Consider the following 19,267-nt stretch of genomic DNA (forward strand, 5'->3'; position numbering starts at 1 on the left):
AAACTGAGAATGTGAAGGAGTTATTCTCCCGATATGAAGCCCTGAAGTCTAGTCGCCCTCTGGATAATAAAAAAATAATAGAAGGAATTGAAGTCCTTCTACAGATCTTTTCTAAGAGCCACATGGACCGTCGAGCATTACAAGTAGGGATTAATAGTATCTTGTGAGAATATCAAGTAATTCGTCTGCAGAAGCTCTAAGAATCATAGCACTTTTTTACGGCCTTCAAAGTCAATCCTTAACATCTTAGCCTTCAACCCTATTGCTCCTAAGGCACGAGAAGCAAAGTTCTTAGTCATTGAATTACTTATATGATTTACATAGTTCTCATAGAATGTATTGAAAGGCTTGTCGATACCATCTGGATATGTACCCCTTAGAAATTGATATAAGGCAATTTCTCCACTATCACAACCTATGGCTATAAGCTGTTCGAGAAGCCACTTCCTAATATCTTCATATGGCTCTCCATCCATAATTTTCATATCCAGTCTTTGTGTAAACAATTGTGTAAAGTCCACATTACTTGCCTGACGAATGATCTGAACTAACTTATCCCTAGCAAGTCCCAAGGCTTAGAGGGTCATTCTCATCACTAATCTTCTTTATAATCTGTCTGTATAATACACTGGATAATCCTCTATGTGCTGTTTTTGGAGTGATTACTCCACAGTTTTGGCACTGGTTTATTACGATTGATGTTGACATGGCTATCTTTCTTTATGTAAAAAAGAATTATTCAAAATTAAGTAACTATTCAGAGCAGTCCTTGCACAACTTGTCCGTTAAGTCACTTGGGCTTACAGGCATGAGACATTCCCTACACAACTCAATATTAAGCTCTGCAAGTCTCGGGGTATGGTCCTCCAAAGTTCGTGGACGACTGGAAGGACCGGAGGAAGGTGTTCCGTTAGTCGTATCTTGCTGTAAGATAAAATCATCATATTCATCTTGGTCAGCCTGAATAGCAGTCCTGATTTGTTGTATATCATTGAAAGTTAACCGCTGCCCATCAAGATTTTCCTCATTATAGCGTGTTTCATTGATGATTTCCTCTATAAGCGCCTCTTCTTCATAATGGACAAGGTAGTAATCCTCAACTACCTCATAGTCACTCTCAATCAGTCTATAATATGTTCTAGTACCACGTCGAACATAACGTCCTGTATCTGTATTTAAATATACAGGTTGCTCTTCAGGTGGAGGTGCAGTTTGTCTACGGACAAGCCTTCCATCAATATAATCATGGGATTCCATAACTATTCGATTAAAGGTATCTCCACCGATAATAATTGGACGTCCAGTTATAGGGTTAGCTATATAAGGGTAAGACATGTCTTTTTTCTGTACGTGTCTACATACCTAATAGTTTTCTTCAATTTACAATAACCAAGTGACACGGTCATCAGTCCTTATCAAAAAATACAAGAATACCTGATGATAAGATTACATGGTCATCAGTCCTTATTAAAAAATGCAAGGATACCTGATGATAAGGTTACATGATCATCAATCCTTGTCGAAAAAATTCAAGGATACCTGATGATAAGGTTACATGGTCATCAGTCCTTGTCAAGAAATATGAGGATACCCGATAAATAAGCTACTCCTGTTGAGTCCATTCATTCCACTTCCAGTCCAGTCTCCAAGGATCGCCTCCCCATCTTTGTTCACTTAATGCATGCTCTATGGTTTCCCTCTGGGGTCCACGACCATCCCATTCCTAAGCATTTTCTCCATAATATAAAGCTGATCCTCGGTGAGGCGGTCTATCCATCTTTTATAGAAGTCGTTTACATCTTCAAATGATATCCAGTCAATATTCCCTTTTTCAAACGGCTTTCCAAGAGCTTGGACATGCCCAATTGTAGTAGCATAATTTTTCCATCTCTTATATGCTTCTTGACGAACCTCCTGCCACCACACACTATCTACTTTACTCGCTGCAATAAGGTCAGTATCTGGGATCTTTGCAACAATGCGTTCGACTATTTCTACTGGTAATCGGTCCAACATGATGTTATGTTACTTATACTATAGCCATCTTCAATTACTGTATGCCCATTACAAATGGATAAAAAATATAAACTAAATTCGTACGGGAGCCGCTTATGCAAGAAGTTCTGCTAAGGTTTTTCAGGCCTCGTTTTTAGTAATAGATCGCTTTGGGGGACCGGTTGATGAGTCCTTAGTCGCATTATAATACAATTCGAAGAGGGCCTCAAGTTTGTCTAAAAGAGCTTGTTTATTCTTGTATGATTCACGAATCTTTGCTATCTTAGCAGTATATGCTGCATTATCTGGGAAGAGTTTTCTGGCCACGAACTTCACATATGATACAGGAGAATTTGCCGTCTGGATTCGCTTGATATACTTCACATGATCCTGGACAAGGTAGCTGGTTTTGCTAAACCCAGATACTAATGCGACTACTATAGTGTCTTTTCAATGCACGGATAATGCGAGGACAGTTTCATCAGAGACAATGGTGAACTGATTGTGTGATGCATCATAAATAACTTTATCACTAATGCTGTCAGTGCTGTTAATAATGCTTGCTAATTCGGTATATGTTGACATGATTCCTTATACTTTTTTGTACTTTGTAATAAATAGGAATCTTCAAATTGACTTTACATTCAAGCAAGAAAAAATATATATACCTACTGTAAATCCAACCGCATTCTTGGAAATCATGTCCAGATAACCTTGTTTGCATTTTTCACATGGCAGTATCCTGCGGTTTCAAACTTGAGAGCTTTCAATGCTTTGGATGCATTTTCTGGACAAGTGATAAGTGTAGGACTACTCGGCTGTTCCTCTAGAATAAATCCATCTGTATGGATGCGTCGTACTTTATCCTTATATGGTTCTAATAACTCTGAAGTCGTCTTCCGTCCATGTGCTAATAAGAATGGAGCGATCCTAGGATACTCACCCTTGAAGGGACTACCTGGGTTTGTGAACTGGAATCGCCACTGGTCAGATCCTACTGGTACGATGGAGTCAAGTGTGTGGCCTTCTGGAAACTTGAATGGATCTGTTTGATCTGTGGTGAGTATCTTGTAATTGCGTTTCCTCTGGCAGAGTGCTCCCCATAGTGTATTGAGAACTCTCTTTGCAACACGACCGGCCACGCCACCCTGGTTCTTTATATTGAAGAGAAAGTGGACATACTCACCAAATATTACAGTCCCAGGAATTCTTGCTTCTCTGTCATATATCAAGGCATTTGGCTTTCCATCCTGGATTAACTGTATATCGAGTCCAAGTTTTTTTGCTCGTTGTAAGTCAATGAATGTATAGACTCCCCTCTTATTCTGTCGGAAGAGAATATCATTACCACTTACCGCTTGCCTTGGGCGCTCCCGGAGCTAGCACGAAATAATCCATACAAGGCATAACCTCTATGGTCTACAAAGTCTTTGAGTATTTGAAACTTACCTTGTCGGATTGGAAAGTTTGCATTTGATTGCTGAATACTTGGATACAAACTTGTCACGTCGTATTGCCTTCCATAGCCCTTCCATTCGTTGTCTGCCCAGATAAGACCTCCCATCATTGCATCACTTATCCACTCTGCTTCGACTGGGTCAAGAGGATCATTGGCTGGAACCCCTACACTAAACCGTTCAAAAAGCCAGAGTGCAGTTCTCTTGTACGACCAGTTGTGGTAAGATAAGTCAATTCCTAGACCCGAACTTCTTTGTAGCCTGTAGGAAGGAATCCCGCTCTTCATGGATCCTCTGGTATGTTTCCTCAAGTGTTTCATATATTCCAGTTTTACAATTCTTCTCGATAGGGATGAAGGAGTAACTATCAGAGTTCTTACCTTTCTGAAACTGTCCAACTGTAAGAGACTTAACTGTCTTACCATTGTATATTTTTACTACATTATTAACCCCATCTTCACGATAAACAAAGGGAGACTTTTGTTTTCTATCTAATTTGCTAGGGTGGAGTCTTCCGGGATTCAGTGCAAGAGAGTAGTGGCCTTCAGACAGGATAAGTGTTGCACGTCTGTCAGATTTGCTCTTAGAAATTCGAGTGGAATCCCCTACAATATTAAGTGCAAGGCTTCCTGCAAGTTGTTCAATCTTATCCATATATGAGACTGGAACTGGAGCATCACGATTGAGACCTAATGCCTTTTTGATATACTCGGGCTTTTCGATTGACTTTGGCATTTTAGAGAATGTGCCGTAGATATATTTCAGGCATTCATACAGGCAATCATTTAGCTCCCCGTTGCAACCCCCTGCAACCGGTGGGGCATCTCTCACATAAATTATGAATCGTTCAAAATAATCAGGGTCTGCGTCATCCGGTAGTTGTGCTTCGTCGTAGTGGACTAAGAGTGAGAAGAGGCTGGCTGGTTGGTTTCCTGATGTCCATCCACCGGGTTTCCAGTTTTCATAGGGGAGCAGAATCTGAAATTTATGTGTCGGATACCGGGATTGGAGTCGCTGTCCAAATCTTGCTATTGCTCCTCTGGAAAATCTTGCGCCTGAATACTGTAATTCTTTGATATCCGGTCTTGTAGGTAAAGCACGGACAATCTCTGAATAAACCATTTGATGTATTTATGAATTGTGTTCAGTTGTAATATAGGTTTTTTATACAAAAAATATAAGATAACTAAGAAGTGCTTATCTTATTAAAAGGAGTCAATCTTGCTGCATACACGATCAAGATCCTCTTCATCCCAGTCGTCGACAATTCCATTGGCGGCTTCCCATTCACGTTCCATATCAGTTTTTGGACATTCCTCGGGGATCTCTCGCGCTTTACCCTTATTCATCTTCATAGTTTCATAACCGGAGGTGGTAGGGATAATCTCGGCATCATGATCCTCCTTATATGCTCTTATTAGATCTGCGAGTTCTTTACGGCTAGGTGTTTTAGGTAAGTACCCATTATATTCTATCCAGTCCTTGAAGCGGTCTACTACCTCCCTAAGGTAGTACTGGTACTCGTCCTCAATACGTGTTGTGGGACATTCCTCTACTTCAAATGCGAGTATTTCCCAGTCATAGTCGTCTGACACGTCTTGGTACTTAGCCCATAAATCCTCACCCTGTATTGTAGAGATCATTGAAGACCTGGTCCTTTGAATTCTCGACCCATGGCTTATGATCCCATCGGTGCCTTTCATACCAAGCCCAGTGTGCTCGAGTACCTTCCTTTGGTTCAGGGTCCCAGTCAACTTCTAGTTCTGTGTCAGGTTCTGGGATAGGTTGCTTTTCAGGAGCCGGTTCTGGATCAGGCTTAGTAACAGATGCAGAAAATTCTGCGGGAGACTCGGGTTGTTGTTCAGGAGCTGGGTTCACAGTTGTAAAATCTGAGTCAGATAGCAAGTCATCTAAAACGTCGTAGTCATCATCAGCTTTAAATGCAGGTTCCTCAGCAGGCGGTTCATTTTCTTGATCAGGTTTCTCATCAGATAGATAACAGTCCGAGAAGCTATCTATAGGTTCATCAGTATCTGACTCTATAGGAGCTGGAGATTCTTCAGGAATAGGATCCTCATTGATGACAGGTGCGGGTTTTACCTTCAAGGAATCGGGTTTGGGTGGTACTGGTGGTGAAGTCTTTTTGGGAACTACAAGTGCAGATTTCTCTTCAGTAGGCTTTTTCTTGACAGGGAGCGGGTTTTTCCTCAGCAGGTTTCTCTTGTACATCTTGTGGATTATTAGCAGGAATGCTATATATATTTGCCAAGAACTTTTCTAAGGCTTTGGGATCAGATGCGGGCTTCTCAGGAGTTTCTACATCTATTCCTTCTATATTGATTTCATCTGTTTCGTGGATCCATTTTTTGGTGAGAAACTTTTTGTAAAGGTCCTCCCTGGATATGCTGTAAACTCGTGGTGTTGCCTTACCTACACGTATTTTTCTGCTATTTATACCCAACTCATTTGATAGGATTCTAGAAGCGTTTATCTTTGATAGGGGTGTAATGCAATGAGTTTCGCAGTATGAAGTATATACCCTATAAAATTCTTGAACAGGTAGGTCGGTTATATGATTTTTTACTATGAGGTAAGTGTCCTTTATGAATTGAAATAGGGGTGGGAGAGTTGATATGATGTGATCCTGCTTAGATATTGTCATAGGTGGTGGATTCCCATTGAAGTCTGGGTAAGTGTCTGCAATGGCTCTCAAGTAAGCATAGAATGCCTCACTGGCGCCTGGGTATTTCATAGCATCGCTGAGTTTCTTAAAGTAGTTAAGGTCTCCCTTGCGGGATGGTGACACATCCAAGAACACTGTGCGCCTATCGTCATTCTCCACTCTGAGAGCATTTTCATTGGTGAGTACAATAGTGGATATAAAGTTTTTGTAATGTGTTGGCGTCTTGTATTTTTCATGGATTTCCATTATGTCACCTGTTACCTTATCCTTCAACGATCGATACAGATTATTCCACTGGCTTTTTTCTGTAGGCATTTCCTCGAGGAGGAGAAGAATCTTACCTTGTAATTGCCCATTGAAACTTCCAAGAATCGTTTGAGGATCGCTGGTCTTATAAACAAGTTGAGTACCTAAGACACTACGTTGAATGAAATCTGTTATAATACTCTTACCCCAACCCTGTCCGGATTTCAGGTAGAGAATCGAATACATTTTCCTTCCAGCTGCCACACCGGCCAACCACTTTATGATATACTCAGTAAGATTCCAATCGCCTGAACACCAGATATCCTGAATGTGGGAGAAGATAAATTTAACTGCCTGATGGGTTGTAGACTCAAAATTGGATATCAGACGCAGGATATGGAGAAATCCTGGGAAGATATTGAGATAAAGTTGGCCACCTAGTTTAAAGATACGGGATTTTTGAGGGTCACAGGTAGCTACACATACAGTACTATATTCGATCATAAACCATTTGTTGATATTGAATTCAACCTTTTGTGAAGGACCTTGTTCGGATTGTGTGTAAAAGACTTTGGTAATTGGACGGATAAGTTTACTAATATTTTTATCGGGGATGTGCTCGAGGTTTTTGATTTCTGATCGCCACATGAAGACTCCATGTGGGTTGGAGCAGGGGATAAAGTAACTGCAAAGATAACCTTTAGCTTGATTGAGATCCCTCATATTCTTTGCAGCGTTAATGAGCCGTTTAAGCTCATCAATACTAAAAGCCTTCTTCTGTTCACCGAACTTGGGGATAACTTGAGCTTGAGTGCTAGTTTGGGCAGTCATTTTTTGTTCTATCAAATCGAGTACTAATTTATAGTTACCTAATCTTCAATTGCCGAATATTTTTCCAAAAATCTGCACTCCTACCAATTTACCCTCCTGTAGTCCTATGGTCCTGCAATTCTGCGGTCCTCCGGTCCTCCGGTCCTCTGGTTATATCTGGTTATCTTCTAGGGGTAAAAAAAAACTATAAACCACGAACCTTTACGACTGCTCTAAATCTTCCCTTCCCCTTTTTCAAACTACATATATCTGAAATCCAAACCGCTCAAGAGCTCCTTTTACTATAGTTAGCTTTTTTCTAGTGTCCGTTAACTCTTTACAAGCCTTTTGATACGCCTTCCATTCAAGTTCACGGAGGATACCCTCCTCCTCCAATGATTGGCCAAGAGCATCATTTGCTTTTTCCTTCTTTTCTACTGCCCTGTCGTATGCCTCCTCGGCTTTTTTATGCCACTTCCAGAGTACTCGTTCAGCTTCGGCTTTCCAGATTGGGCTGACTTCTAAAAGACGTGGCCCGAAATTGCTACTTGGAATGTGTTCCAGGATATGGCCTACAAGTTCGGGAATTACTGATACTGCGTGCGGGGTATACATGTTATCTGTCCTTATAGGTTACTTATGGTATACCCATTGTTCAATTACTTATTTTTTCTGACGGGGGCAAGACGGGGTTGGTCTTACTGGCTCTATAGACCTTCTAGGGGCTTACCTACTAATTTACCTGGTTTGCTGTCTCACTGCTTCCAATAGATTATTAGACGGAATCCTGACTTGTTCCAGATGTTCTGGATGTGGCGGATCTGGGGGGGTAAAAATAAAACTTTTTCTGGGGGGATGTCCTCTCATATTTTTTCTGAAACATCTGCCACATCTGCCACATCTGGGACAACCCTCTTATTATATCCGTTATTCCTTCCTTTTCTATTGTTTTCTAGTTATTTGGTATATATATTTGTTCCATATGTTGTCCCAGATTGTGGCGGATATATGGGGATTCCTGATCCCCGTAGGGGCGATATAGGTGGAGCGATAGCGAGATATAGGTACTGCGAGGACGTGAGTCTGAGGTGGGTGGAGCGGTAGCGAGACACACATCCAGACCGACGACAGTGCACCATTAAAATACTGTATACTTCTGATTTTACTATCAATTTTATTTACCAGAAAGATTATTTATTTGGTGGATTATTTGTTTTTAATTGTTATTTTTAATGAATATTAGTGTTTTATCGATACCTTACCAATATCATATTGATATCGGAAAAAATTTTATAGTTTCTGCAAGTTGCCTTCTCTTTGTCACTAACGTCCGTGAATGCATCTAATTCAAATTGTGAAATTTCAAAATCTTCAACAGTTCGAAATGATGGTAATTCCGTCATTAAATGTTTTTATTAAATACGTATAATTTTGAGGAAGTATTTGTTTTAGAAATTCGGGTAAAGACGTAAAGTATCCCAAGAAATGATCTATAAATGAATTTTTTTATTAATATCATTTTTTAATAATAATTCAATATCATCTAACAAATTAAAGCTTCACGATAAATTTAACAATTAAAAATTTAAAATTTAATAATTAAAGTTTTACAACAGATAATTAATAAAAATTTAACAAATTAATATTCTACAATAATATTTAAAAATAAAGATGATAAAAACATATCATTATTTAAAAAAAAAATAACAGAAATGAATTTTTAACAAAAATAAATGCAACGCTATAGACAAATCAATGATATTTTAACAAATTATTAACAAAATAAAGATACATGATAAAAACATGCTACAGTACATAATATAATAAATACAGATAGTAACGAGAAGAATGCATAATTAACTAGCTCTTCCATAATGATTATTTGCGTAACTTTCTAAAAATTTTTAAAAATAATGAATAAAATACTTTGATTTTAATATAAAAACATATATATTAATTACAAACGTTAAGAGAAACTATATAAAAAATAAAAATGATAAAGAGGTTGTTCTACTTGAGAAAAGAGCGCATGAGAAAAAAAAATTAACAAAAAAAAGGAGAAAAAAAAGGAGTACAAGAAAACGTGGGACTTGAAAATTACATTAATATCCCCGTTCTGAATTTTCCATTGCGATATTTTATTATCGATCATATTGTACCTAGTTTACATAACTTTCTTATTGACATTATAATAACCAAAATTTATTTATTTTCATGTATAAAGTTATTTCAAAATACTAGTTACATGTAACAATTCTCATATTTACGTATAACGAAGAAGTTCAATAATGTAATAGACATCTGGGTATTTATAATTTCCATATTGAACAACATTATCGGCAGTTATGATTTCAGTAGGTGGAAAGTCAAGGAAAGGGTTTTCATCTTTGAAGTATTTATAGCACCACAAACACTATGATGTATTACAGTTTTGACTACCTTCTTCATTTCTTTCTTATCCAACTGGAAGACAATCAGGTTGAGTAACATAATTACCCACCATTGCAATTGAGTGCAAGCATCTTCAACTGGTGGCTCTAATACTTCCCAGTCCGATAGAAGGTTGGAAAGTAAACTCTCACTTAGGTTTAAAACTTTCATTCTGTAATAATTTCAGTTAATTTCAGATCACATGTATCAATGATACGCCACCAAACAGCCCAATAATAGAAAGATTTCATAATCATATATTTTGCGTTTCTGCTACTTGAGACAGTGATTTGAAGTCAGTTGTGTCAGTTGTGATGGTGAGATCTTCGCGATGTTGATGAATTCGTTTAAGCCAATCAGAAATTGATTGTTCAAATTCCCAGCTTTTCTCAAGATTATGTTCTTTCTATCAGTGCATTCAACAAAAAGGCAAAGAAGGCAAATTAATTACACAGCACAATACAAAAAAAAAACGCAAAAAAATAGAATAAAATATATGACTTACGACTTGTTCATTATCAATGATATTGCACATATTTTCAACATTTTCAGTAGCGTCTGACATCGATTCCTATAGAATCTGGCTTATCAATTTTGGTAGATTTTCTCTTTTTTGATTTTTTTGATTCAATGTTTAAAGTTCCGTTGCTTCCACCATAGATATTGTTACCCAAAAATTGAATCAAAGGTCCATTAACCGTTTTGTTTACCGTTTTTCTTCCTCAAAAAAATTAATATTTTGGTTAATTAATAACGATCTTGACTAATCAATACCTTCATAATTCTCTACTTTTCCACTGGGTTGTCCGCAGACTTAACATCAAAGTAACTGTAGTTATTGACGCATCAGTGGTACCAGTGCTTAGTGGTGGTTATCCGTAGATTTGAGCATAGCTAAAACCGCAGTTTGCTGTGCCACACACACTAGTTTTGTGATTTCTATAGAACTCAATCACCGCCACTAAATAACTCACTGAAGTCATCATACTAGAATCATACTTGCCTTTCTATACCTATCTAACAGAAAACGTGCTTTATCGTATGAATCGTTGTTCAGGTCAAAAATGTTCTCAAAGAGATATAAGGTATTTTTCAATTTTTGTTTTAAAGTTTCTTCCTGTTTTTTTTTTGACATCAAATATAACTCTACTCTGTATCTAAGTAAGTAACATATACCGTATAATGGGGGCTACAGTACCCCGGGTATGATACAGATTTCAGAGGTTTTGACCTTATACCCCCACCATTGTGTGAGTTTTTATTATTAGTAGATATGTATAAAACTTATATAATAATTGGGTATTTATCATAACAATCATCGGTCATGTCACGGATCGGCATAGGGAACTGATTTCTATTAGAGGATCGACATGATTGCTGATCACTTTTTTAAAAACCGTTTTTTACTAAAATAAAAAAAATTTACATAATAATATGTACTGAAATTTTACATGTAGTTTTGTATCATGTCGGAGCTATTATGTATTAATTTTTGTCAGAATTGGATGATTATTGAGCTACTTTTACTATAAAAAACTTCTAAGTGAACGAAAAAATGCAAATTTTGATGTATATGCAAACATGAAAAAATCTTGTATTACCGTAGTTTGTAACACTAAGATATTTGAAACTTCGAGATGGAAAAAATATATTTTTGTCTTCATATGGTTAAAAAAAACTGTCTATAACTTGCATCTCAGCTTTACTTTTACCCTATTTTTGCGGTTTTTTAAAAAATACTTAATTACAAATGTTAGAACACAATGATAGGTTTTCTTTAAACTCACTTTTTGAAAACTTTACAGAGGAATCAGAAGAGTTGGAGGACGACATAAGCAGTGATAATGAAGGGAGTGACTGTGAGTTTTTTGGTTCTTTTGCTGATTTTGACGAATGTAATATTAGATTTTTACATAGAATATCTGAAAATATTGATGTAACTAGTAGTTCTGACTCCGATATTTATGAAGATGAAATAAATGAAGACCTTGAATGTGAAAATGAGTGTAATAACGAACGATCTCCATGTAACAATAATAATGAATATCACGAAATTATAGCAGATTTAGAGTTAAAAGATTTGACGGCGTGTGTGGTAATTGATTTTATTAATGGTAAGTTTCAACGGTGTGGGCGAAAATGAAGGAAAGATAAGGCAATTGCGTAACCTTTTTGGCACATGGCAAATAGATCGTGACGCTGTTAAAGAAGTAAATGGTATTTTACCAAGATTGGGAGTTTGTGATTCACATTTTCAATTTGACAATAAATACCTGCATAAACCACGAGAAAAAAAATTTAAAGACTTTGAATCAGGAATAATACAATGGTGTAGATGTATGTCTTGTGATAAATTTGTGAATTTTTTTTCACGGGGTATGGGATGTGCTCAACATTCTTGGTATATAAATAAACATAATATTCAAGTATCATGTATTGGACAATATGGCTGTGAAGCGTTAAAAGAATGTGATCCTTTATGTGTTCAAGCATTTGATAATATTAAAAGATCAAGATCTATTTGCTGTTCATGTTACGAAAAACTTGGGGGTCATATTTATCAACGTCCAGGAAGAGGAAAAAAAGGAAGTACATGTGTCAATAAACAATTACATTTAGAAGATATTAGTAAAGGGCTCGAATTTTTGGGTAATTGGTTGATTGACATTTCACGAACTCAAGATGAAGAATTAAAAAAACAAATATTGGTAGCGTTAGTTAATACTCTTATTCCTTTTGCGCCCCATTCATATTATAATAAAGAAACTAATAATCCTATTCCTATTTCTACAAGTAAAATTACTCAACCACCTAGTTTATTTCTGATTAAAGTGCTTTTTATTAAATTTTTTAAAAAAATAAATGACAACCCAAAAATAAACATTGACAATTTTAAGGAACTTGGAAGTATAATTGGAAATAAATTGTGGAATTCACGATCAGATGTTATTGCAAATAAATCTTCCTTAGAATCACCACAAACTATCCAAGAATATTATAATGCATTTCCGAATTTTATAACTACATTTTTTTGGGGAATAATTTATAAGTTGCAAGAAAAAAAAATAGAAATAAGTAATCGTCAGCAAAAAAAACGTAACAAGCCTCTTCAAACTGTTAATCACAAAAAATTAACCAAAGTAGTGACATTTATTACCTCAATATTAATAGGATTTGCTTTTCCTTCTTTAAAAATTTGGTTACCTCGAGTTTTAGCAAGTTTGGTTCGTAGACCACGATTATTAAGTTCACTCCGCCAACTATTAACAATGTGTCATGTAACATCTCACACAGATAGATATGAAAGAAAGCTTGCTAATGTTCGAATGAAAAATGCTAATCCAACACAACGCCTAATTAAAAAAAATAATATTTGGAATTTAGCAATCATCGATAACATTGATTTCAAAGAAAAAAGTTTTAAGTTTGGAAATATTTACGATGTTACTCGAGAAAGTTCTCATGCAATATTAAGAATGGCCTTTCAAATACAGCTACCAATAGATATAATAAGGACTGGACCTGAAGAAATGGTTGAATTAACTGCAGATACACCGTTATTTGGTATGAACTCTAGGATAGATCAATTATTAATGACTTTTCAAGAAGTATTCAAAGAATTATTAGATTTTAAAAATATCAATGGCGAATTATCTTACAGAAAAGATTTTGATGCTAAAAGCGTTAAAGATATTTTACTTTCCAAATTAGATTATGGATGTTTAGAACCATCACCTAATGTCGTTATCCTTGAACCCAGAAATAACCCCAATTCAGATGAAGAGATTTTAAATGCCGCTGAGATGTATAAAAAAGAATTTGATTTAAAAGATTATGAATTTCTTGATATTGTTGCTGATGAAGCAATATATCGTAGATTAATTAAATGTAAAAAAAAATGGACAAAATTAAGGCACTCACCTAGGTCGGTGGCGCACGTCTAAGGACTTTTGCTCAGTACTTTTAGTTCTATTTTCAAGTTATGGATTATTAAGTTTAGCTTCACGTCTTGGTGTGCGATTTTTAGATAAACTTGAAATTGTTGTGGACTATCGTTCAACAGCTAGAGTATTAGATCTCTTGTGGGTTGCTGTAGGAATCGCTATTAATATTTATATTAATTTAAAAAAAATAAATTTTTCTGAAATTTTAGATGGTAAAAATGATACTCACATTTGTCTTAAAGTTTGGTACCTTTATTATAGATGGGCGGGTATTTGGAAAGCTCATAAAATGGGAATGCGTATAGGAAATTTCAGTATTCAAAAAGATTCTTTAGCTGCAGCCGCGCCTCTTTTTGCTAGTGCTGCTAAATCCAATTATACAACTGCAATTGCCCATTATCTTTCAACACTAGCTGCTTTTCCACAATTAGAAGAAAAGTTACGTTGTGTTCGGTTCTTTTAAAATTCCACGTGAACAACATGAAGAAAACCATATCTGTTTAGGTTTTGATGAGGCGTTAGAGACGTTTGGAGTGAAATATGTTAAACAAAATGTCACCGGAAATACAATTGATGAAAAATGTCTTAAAGATCAAATAAAAGCAGTTCAGGATGAAAGGGCCAGGATAGATTTGCTAATATATGAATATTTAGATAATAAATCAATATTACCGGCTGAACGAACTAGTAAATCACGAATGGCACCATTGTGGGATCTTGTAGGCGATCTAGTAGATATTTTTGGGATGTCAGATCCTTTGTCTCACGATCTATTTCAAGAATATCAACCAACTGAACTGCACCATCAAGGAGTTGAACGTCTAATTTCATACTATCAGAAAGGATTAGCGCGAATCAAAACAGTTTATCGACAAGAAGTTCTAGAAATAGAATGCAGAAACACACATGGTAGAAGAGCAATAGAAGTTGTTAGAACTAGATTGAAAGATTTTATCCAGCAAAAGAAAAATCGTCGGACTAAAGTTAAATTATCTCAAGGTACATCACGAACAGGTGGATCTCGTAATGCAGATAATTTAGAATTGTCACACTTACCTAATGACCAAATCAGTTTACTAAAGAAAAAACGTAAACAAACAACCCCGGAAGAAGAAAAAATACTTGAGGCGTTATTAGTTTATGAAGATGAGTTACCAGACTCAGCTATTAATGAGGTTCTTGATAAACTTTCAAGTGATTGGAATAAAAGCTAAAGTTAAAGCAGCGTGGAGATACCGTAAATCTAAAATTCAAATTATAAATAATAACAATAATAAATAATGTAAGTTTTTTGTTAAATTAACGTTATTTTACAAAATGAACAAATAAATACAATAAAATTTTAAAATTATAATCTAAACAATATTAATTACTGATTAATTGGGTGCAAAAAACTATAAATTATAAAATTTCGGCAAAATTTATTAATCTAACCACCTTTTGTCGGATATGTTTTTCGATCGTACATAAAAAGTTACGTATAATTGGTAATTTAAGATCACGTTACGTTTTCATATAAACTTGCATCTCTGGGTTAAGTCCAAAAAAATAGAAAAGGTTGTTCAAATAGGAAATTTTTGTACAAATGTTTTTTTGCAAAGAAAATTATTGGAATATGTAGATTAAACCTTTAGTAAATAAAAGTAATTAAAATGTGAAGTTCGTTAACTTGAAAAAAAAGTTTTGTATTAGAACGGAATTTCACGTGATTTAACATTACACCAATTTCATATTAATGATCGGCAGTTCCTGTGACATGACCGATGATTGATAAGTAATACCTAGGTATTTATTAAATTATTTTAAATAATAAAATCGGTAGAAAATAGGAGTTCTTTTTTGTAGGGTACTGTGCATAGGGGGTACTGTGGCCTGCAAAATACGGTAATTGCTAAAACAAACTTTGAAAATTTCAAAGGAACGTAAATACTAATATTTATTGTTTATAATACAGAGGACGATCAAAATTATCCGGCCAGTTTATTTTGCTAAAATTTTGTAGATCATGATGTGTTAATGTAATATAAATAAATATAATTTTGTATTTATAATCACAATAAACAAATTCCCATGCTTCATATTTTTCAAAAATATGATATCACCTATTGTATAAATTTTATAAATTTTACAATTTTGTGTAAACAAACTTAAAAATCTTAAAAATATCATAATTCCGCCAATATTGGTCTGATAGACCTGTGCTTACCACCATTCGAATCGTCTCAATGAGATGGATCAAAAGAGCTATAAATCGTAAAATTTCAATCACAGGATCAGAAAATAATGTAGGTGACATTTAGGCTTTTAGAGCGTAATCATGTGATGAATATCGATCCTAAAAATATTAAATTATTACCATTCAAATCCTCCCAGTGAGACGAATCTGATAAACCCAAAATTACAATATTTCAATCACTGGATCTCGAAATATCCTTAACATACAATTTTAAATTTTAAAATTCACGAATTTCGCAAACTCGAAAAATTTCATAATTTACATAGTATTACACTTGAATAATACCTGTAATTAATATGCAATATTATGGTATAATACTTTTTCAACATTATGCTTGCATACCTTATTAAATTTTCTGACAAAACTACTTGAAAAGTACTATGTTAAAGATGCATTAAAAGGTATTACTCCAGAATATTATAAAAAATTTATCAATGCCATAACTAATTGAATTGGGAAGTTATTTTTGCAAATGGAGATAGAATTTATTATTAAATTTTTATCTAAATTAGTAAACAAAGACATAATGAATTTGTTTAACTTTAAATTTTATTATTGCTATATTATATATATATAAGTTTTTCCAACTTGAAAAGTGGCCGGATAATTCTGATCGCCCTCTGTATATGTGTAAAAGAAAATGTATAAAGAAATAGGCACACCACAGATCACGTGCCCGAACTTTTTATGTTTCTATTTAATTAAGGTAATTTATAACCGATTTTAGTTAGTATCATAACTTACTATACTTATCGGTATGTGAAAATCATTTTTATAATTATTATATAATTAATTCCATATGGACATCAATAAAAAGTTATTAAAATTTGTCTCTCACACGTAATAATAATCATCGTAATTCCTCGTGAAAATCAACTTTCATTGGTTTTTTTTAAATTCAGAAGTGAGTTGAGAGAAACATATGATGATATCAAAGAGAGAAGGAATGCCGATATATAACAAGGGGAGTAATATGTCCATTTTATTTTGGGACATCTAAAGAGATGAGAAAATCGATTAACATCGTGATGACATGCTAATCCGAACTAACCTTATTATTACTTTTACGGAATATACAGATTGTAAATATATATCAATGATCAAAATAATAGTAGGTTTGAATTTTATTAGAATTTTCATCTTGATTATTGCTTATATTTGCAGGGGAAATGATCTCATCACGAAAATCTGATCAACCACCTCTCCTTAATTTAACAATAAAAGAATTTAACGCTATCCATATGTAAAGGGCTTTTTTTAATAAGAATGTGCGAGAATAAATTAGTTCCCGTAATACATGTGACGTATTACAATAAAGAAAAAATAATACATGCAAAAAAAATTATAAAATGTCTGGTAAATTTGCCCCATTGCATTGCTTTATTGATTATATGAAAAATATATATAAAATACAGGTTATTCTCTTTTTACAGAAATTTTGTTCTATGACTGCGAAAATAATCTATAATACTAGTTAGGGCAATGACATATATTAGCTAATATTTTAGGGGGTGGGGGAGTAAAAGAAAATCTTAGGTTACACATAATATAAACCATATGAAATGGTTGTGATTGGTTATAAAATCTTACCTGGGGGTGGGGGAGTAAACGTTACTATTAAAATAATATTAGCTAATATATGTCACTGCCCTTATAGTAAACAATCAAAATTATAACGCAAAGAATATTAAGTTGGCAGTACAATAGTAATTTATCCTGTGTTGATTACATTGTCCCTTTCTCTCATTCCATAAATTTTAGGTAAGTAAGCCTAGCACATAAATCATTACATTTCCCACACTTAGTCAAATACGGTCAACCGTACGACCGAAAAATTGAACTTTTTAATGATAAATACTCGATAAATACTCATGATGAATACTTATCATATTAATCATTTCTTTCGCGCTTGACACCATTAACAACCCGACCTGCACAAGTTTACTTAGTACTATATTTCATGACTTTATATTCGATGTCAAACAAAAACCCGATACATAAGTATTTTAATTGAAGCTCTACGCGATGAAACATCAAGGAATTTTTAGATGAATGTGAGGAAGAAACTTTAAAACAAAAATTGAAACATACCTTATATCTCTCGAAAACATTCTTGGCCTGAAAGGTTCATACGATAAATCACGTTTTCTGTTAGATAGGTATAGAAAGCCAAGTATGATGACTTCAGTGAGTTATTTACTTTGACGTTAAGTCTGCGGACAACCCAGCGGAAAGTAAAGAAATATGAAGGTATTGATTAGTCAAGGTCATTATTAATTAACCAAAATATTAAATTTTTTTTAGGAAGAAAAACGGCAAACAAAACGGTTAATGGACCTTTGATTCAATTTTTGGGTAACAATATCTATAGAAACAAGAATGTATTTATAAATAAATTTTAATCTACGTGTCCAAAATTTATATGTTCAAAAACTGGTACATGAAAATCTGAAGATTACGTCGAATTTTGATTTTCATTATCCCATTCATCAAATAACTTCCTGGTTTTCAATTCCTTATGTCAAATATTTAAGTAATTCTAAATCATGGCCACCGTCAATGAAGGACTCTTACGTTTCGGAAATTGGATCATTATGTATGATCTTGGCGCAAGTGCCTTAACAAGTTCCTACGGTACCCACGCTACAGCATATCGGCAAGTTACTGATGCCTTAACAAGTAACGGTTTCGTAATGGTACAGCAAACGTATATCGCCATCCGACTGGTTGCACGTTGTTGCACGCTGGGCGGCCGGGAATTTCCTAGGTAACGGTAACCCGCATGTTATTGACATCCGAATCGCGATCCAAGCGAGCCCGTTAATGGTAATGACCGGATTCGTCCGTGGAGGTCCTTTCCCACCAATTCCATTATGGTAAAATAGATAGTTAATAAATAACGAAAAATATTTTATATTATTATTTGCTATAATAAATTTTTAAATCTCAAGAAACAAAGTACATGAAACATGTGAAATATTGATTGCAGAAAAAATGGATCGTTTTATTAATGTAATAGCGTGATGAAGGTTTCCATGATATATGACGAGATTACCTTCTTTGCTCTACGCTCTTAATATATTTTTTTGTCCTAGTTCTCTTAATATCAGGAAGGTTATCAACCTCTTTAACAAACCCACGATCACTTCTATAACCATTTTAACGCCTCGGATCTTCCATAATATTTTCGGTAAGTACTATGTGACAGTCAGCCTTCGAGCAATAAATCCTTTCTGATGTATATATGAGGAAGTACCAGTCCGAAGCTAGGATAGGTATAAGTTAGATGGAAAAAAAATTCACACAAGGGCCGGAAAATTTTACCAATGGTCACAATCCCATAGAGATAGTCAAACTCATCATCGAAAGCCACAGACGCTTTCCTTTTTCTCGCGTTCGTGTGGTAGGATGCCATATACATATTTTTCGGCTTCTTAAAGCCATTGTGTAACAAATTGAAAAAACC

The 19,267-nt window shown here is 34.7% G+C and overlaps 6 protein-coding genes across 8 annotated transcripts; 1 reads left to right on the forward strand and 5 right to left on the reverse strand.

Annotated features, from left to right (window-relative positions):
- Positions 1–1,603: 1,603 nt before the first annotated feature.
- On the reverse strand, positions 1,604–2,016 carry OCT59_028069 (uncharacterized protein; the record flags this gene model as incomplete). Its single annotated transcript, XM_066147061.1, has 2 exons — positions 1,604–1,723; positions 1,798–2,016. 2 exons carry the CDS (start codon positions 2,014–2,016, stop codon positions 1,604–1,606), a joined length of 339 nt encoding a protein of 112 aa, XP_065993812.1.
- Positions 2,017–2,693: 677 nt separating this feature from the next.
- OCT59_028070 (uncharacterized protein) lies at positions 2,694–4,574 on the reverse strand (the record flags this gene model as incomplete). The annotated part of the gene is made up of 3 exons (XM_066147062.1): positions 2,694–3,213; positions 3,351–3,623; positions 3,697–4,574. 3 exons carry the CDS (start codon positions 4,572–4,574, stop codon positions 2,694–2,696), a joined length of 1,671 nt encoding a protein of 556 aa, XP_065993813.1.
- A 2,872-nt stretch (positions 4,575–7,446) lies between these two features.
- OCT59_028071 (uncharacterized protein) lies at positions 7,447–7,806 on the reverse strand (the record flags this gene model as incomplete). Its single annotated transcript, XM_066147063.1, has 1 exon — positions 7,447–7,806. One exon carries the CDS (start codon positions 7,804–7,806, stop codon positions 7,447–7,449), a length of 360 nt encoding a protein of 119 aa, XP_065993814.1.
- Positions 7,807–9,534: 1,728 nt separating this feature from the next.
- Positions 9,535–9,792, reverse strand: OCT59_028072 (uncharacterized protein; the record flags this gene model as incomplete). Its single annotated transcript, XM_066147064.1, has 1 exon — positions 9,535–9,792. The coding sequence occupies one exon, from the start codon at positions 9,790–9,792 to the stop codon at positions 9,535–9,537; it is 258 nt and encodes an 85-aa protein (XP_065993815.1).
- Positions 9,793–9,874: 82 nt separating this feature from the next.
- Positions 9,875–10,186, reverse strand: OCT59_028073 (uncharacterized protein; the record flags this gene model as incomplete). Its single annotated transcript, XM_066147065.1, has 2 exons — positions 9,875–10,027; positions 10,127–10,186. The coding sequence occupies 2 exons, from the start codon at positions 10,184–10,186 to the stop codon at positions 9,875–9,877; spliced, it is 213 nt and encodes a 70-aa protein (XP_065993816.1).
- Positions 10,187–11,371: 1,185 nt separating this feature from the next.
- On the forward strand, positions 11,372–14,779 carry OCT59_028074 (uncharacterized protein; the record flags this gene model as incomplete). Of its 3 annotated transcripts, XM_066147066.1 has the most annotated exons (4): positions 11,372–11,735; positions 11,812–13,546; positions 13,617–14,008; positions 14,070–14,779. In XM_066147066.1, the coding sequence occupies 4 exons, from the start codon at positions 11,372–11,374 to the stop codon at positions 14,777–14,779; spliced, it is 3,201 nt and encodes a 1,066-aa protein (XP_065993817.1). The 3 variants fall into 3 exon arrangements, with proteins under 3 accessions (XP_065993817.1, XP_065993818.1, XP_065993819.1); XM_066147067.1 differs by lacking the exon at positions 11,372–11,735 and having other exon boundaries at positions 13,152–13,546; XM_066147068.1 differs by lacking the exon at positions 11,372–11,735 and having other exon boundaries at positions 13,188–13,546.
- Between the last annotated feature and the right edge of the window lie 4,488 nt (positions 14,780–19,267).

Source organism: Rhizophagus irregularis, chromosome 8 (genome assembly GCF_026210795.1).
Source record: "Rhizophagus irregularis chromosome 8, complete sequence".
Lineage (NCBI taxonomy): Eukaryota > Fungi > Glomeromycota > Glomeromycetes > Glomerales > Glomeraceae > Rhizophagus > Rhizophagus irregularis.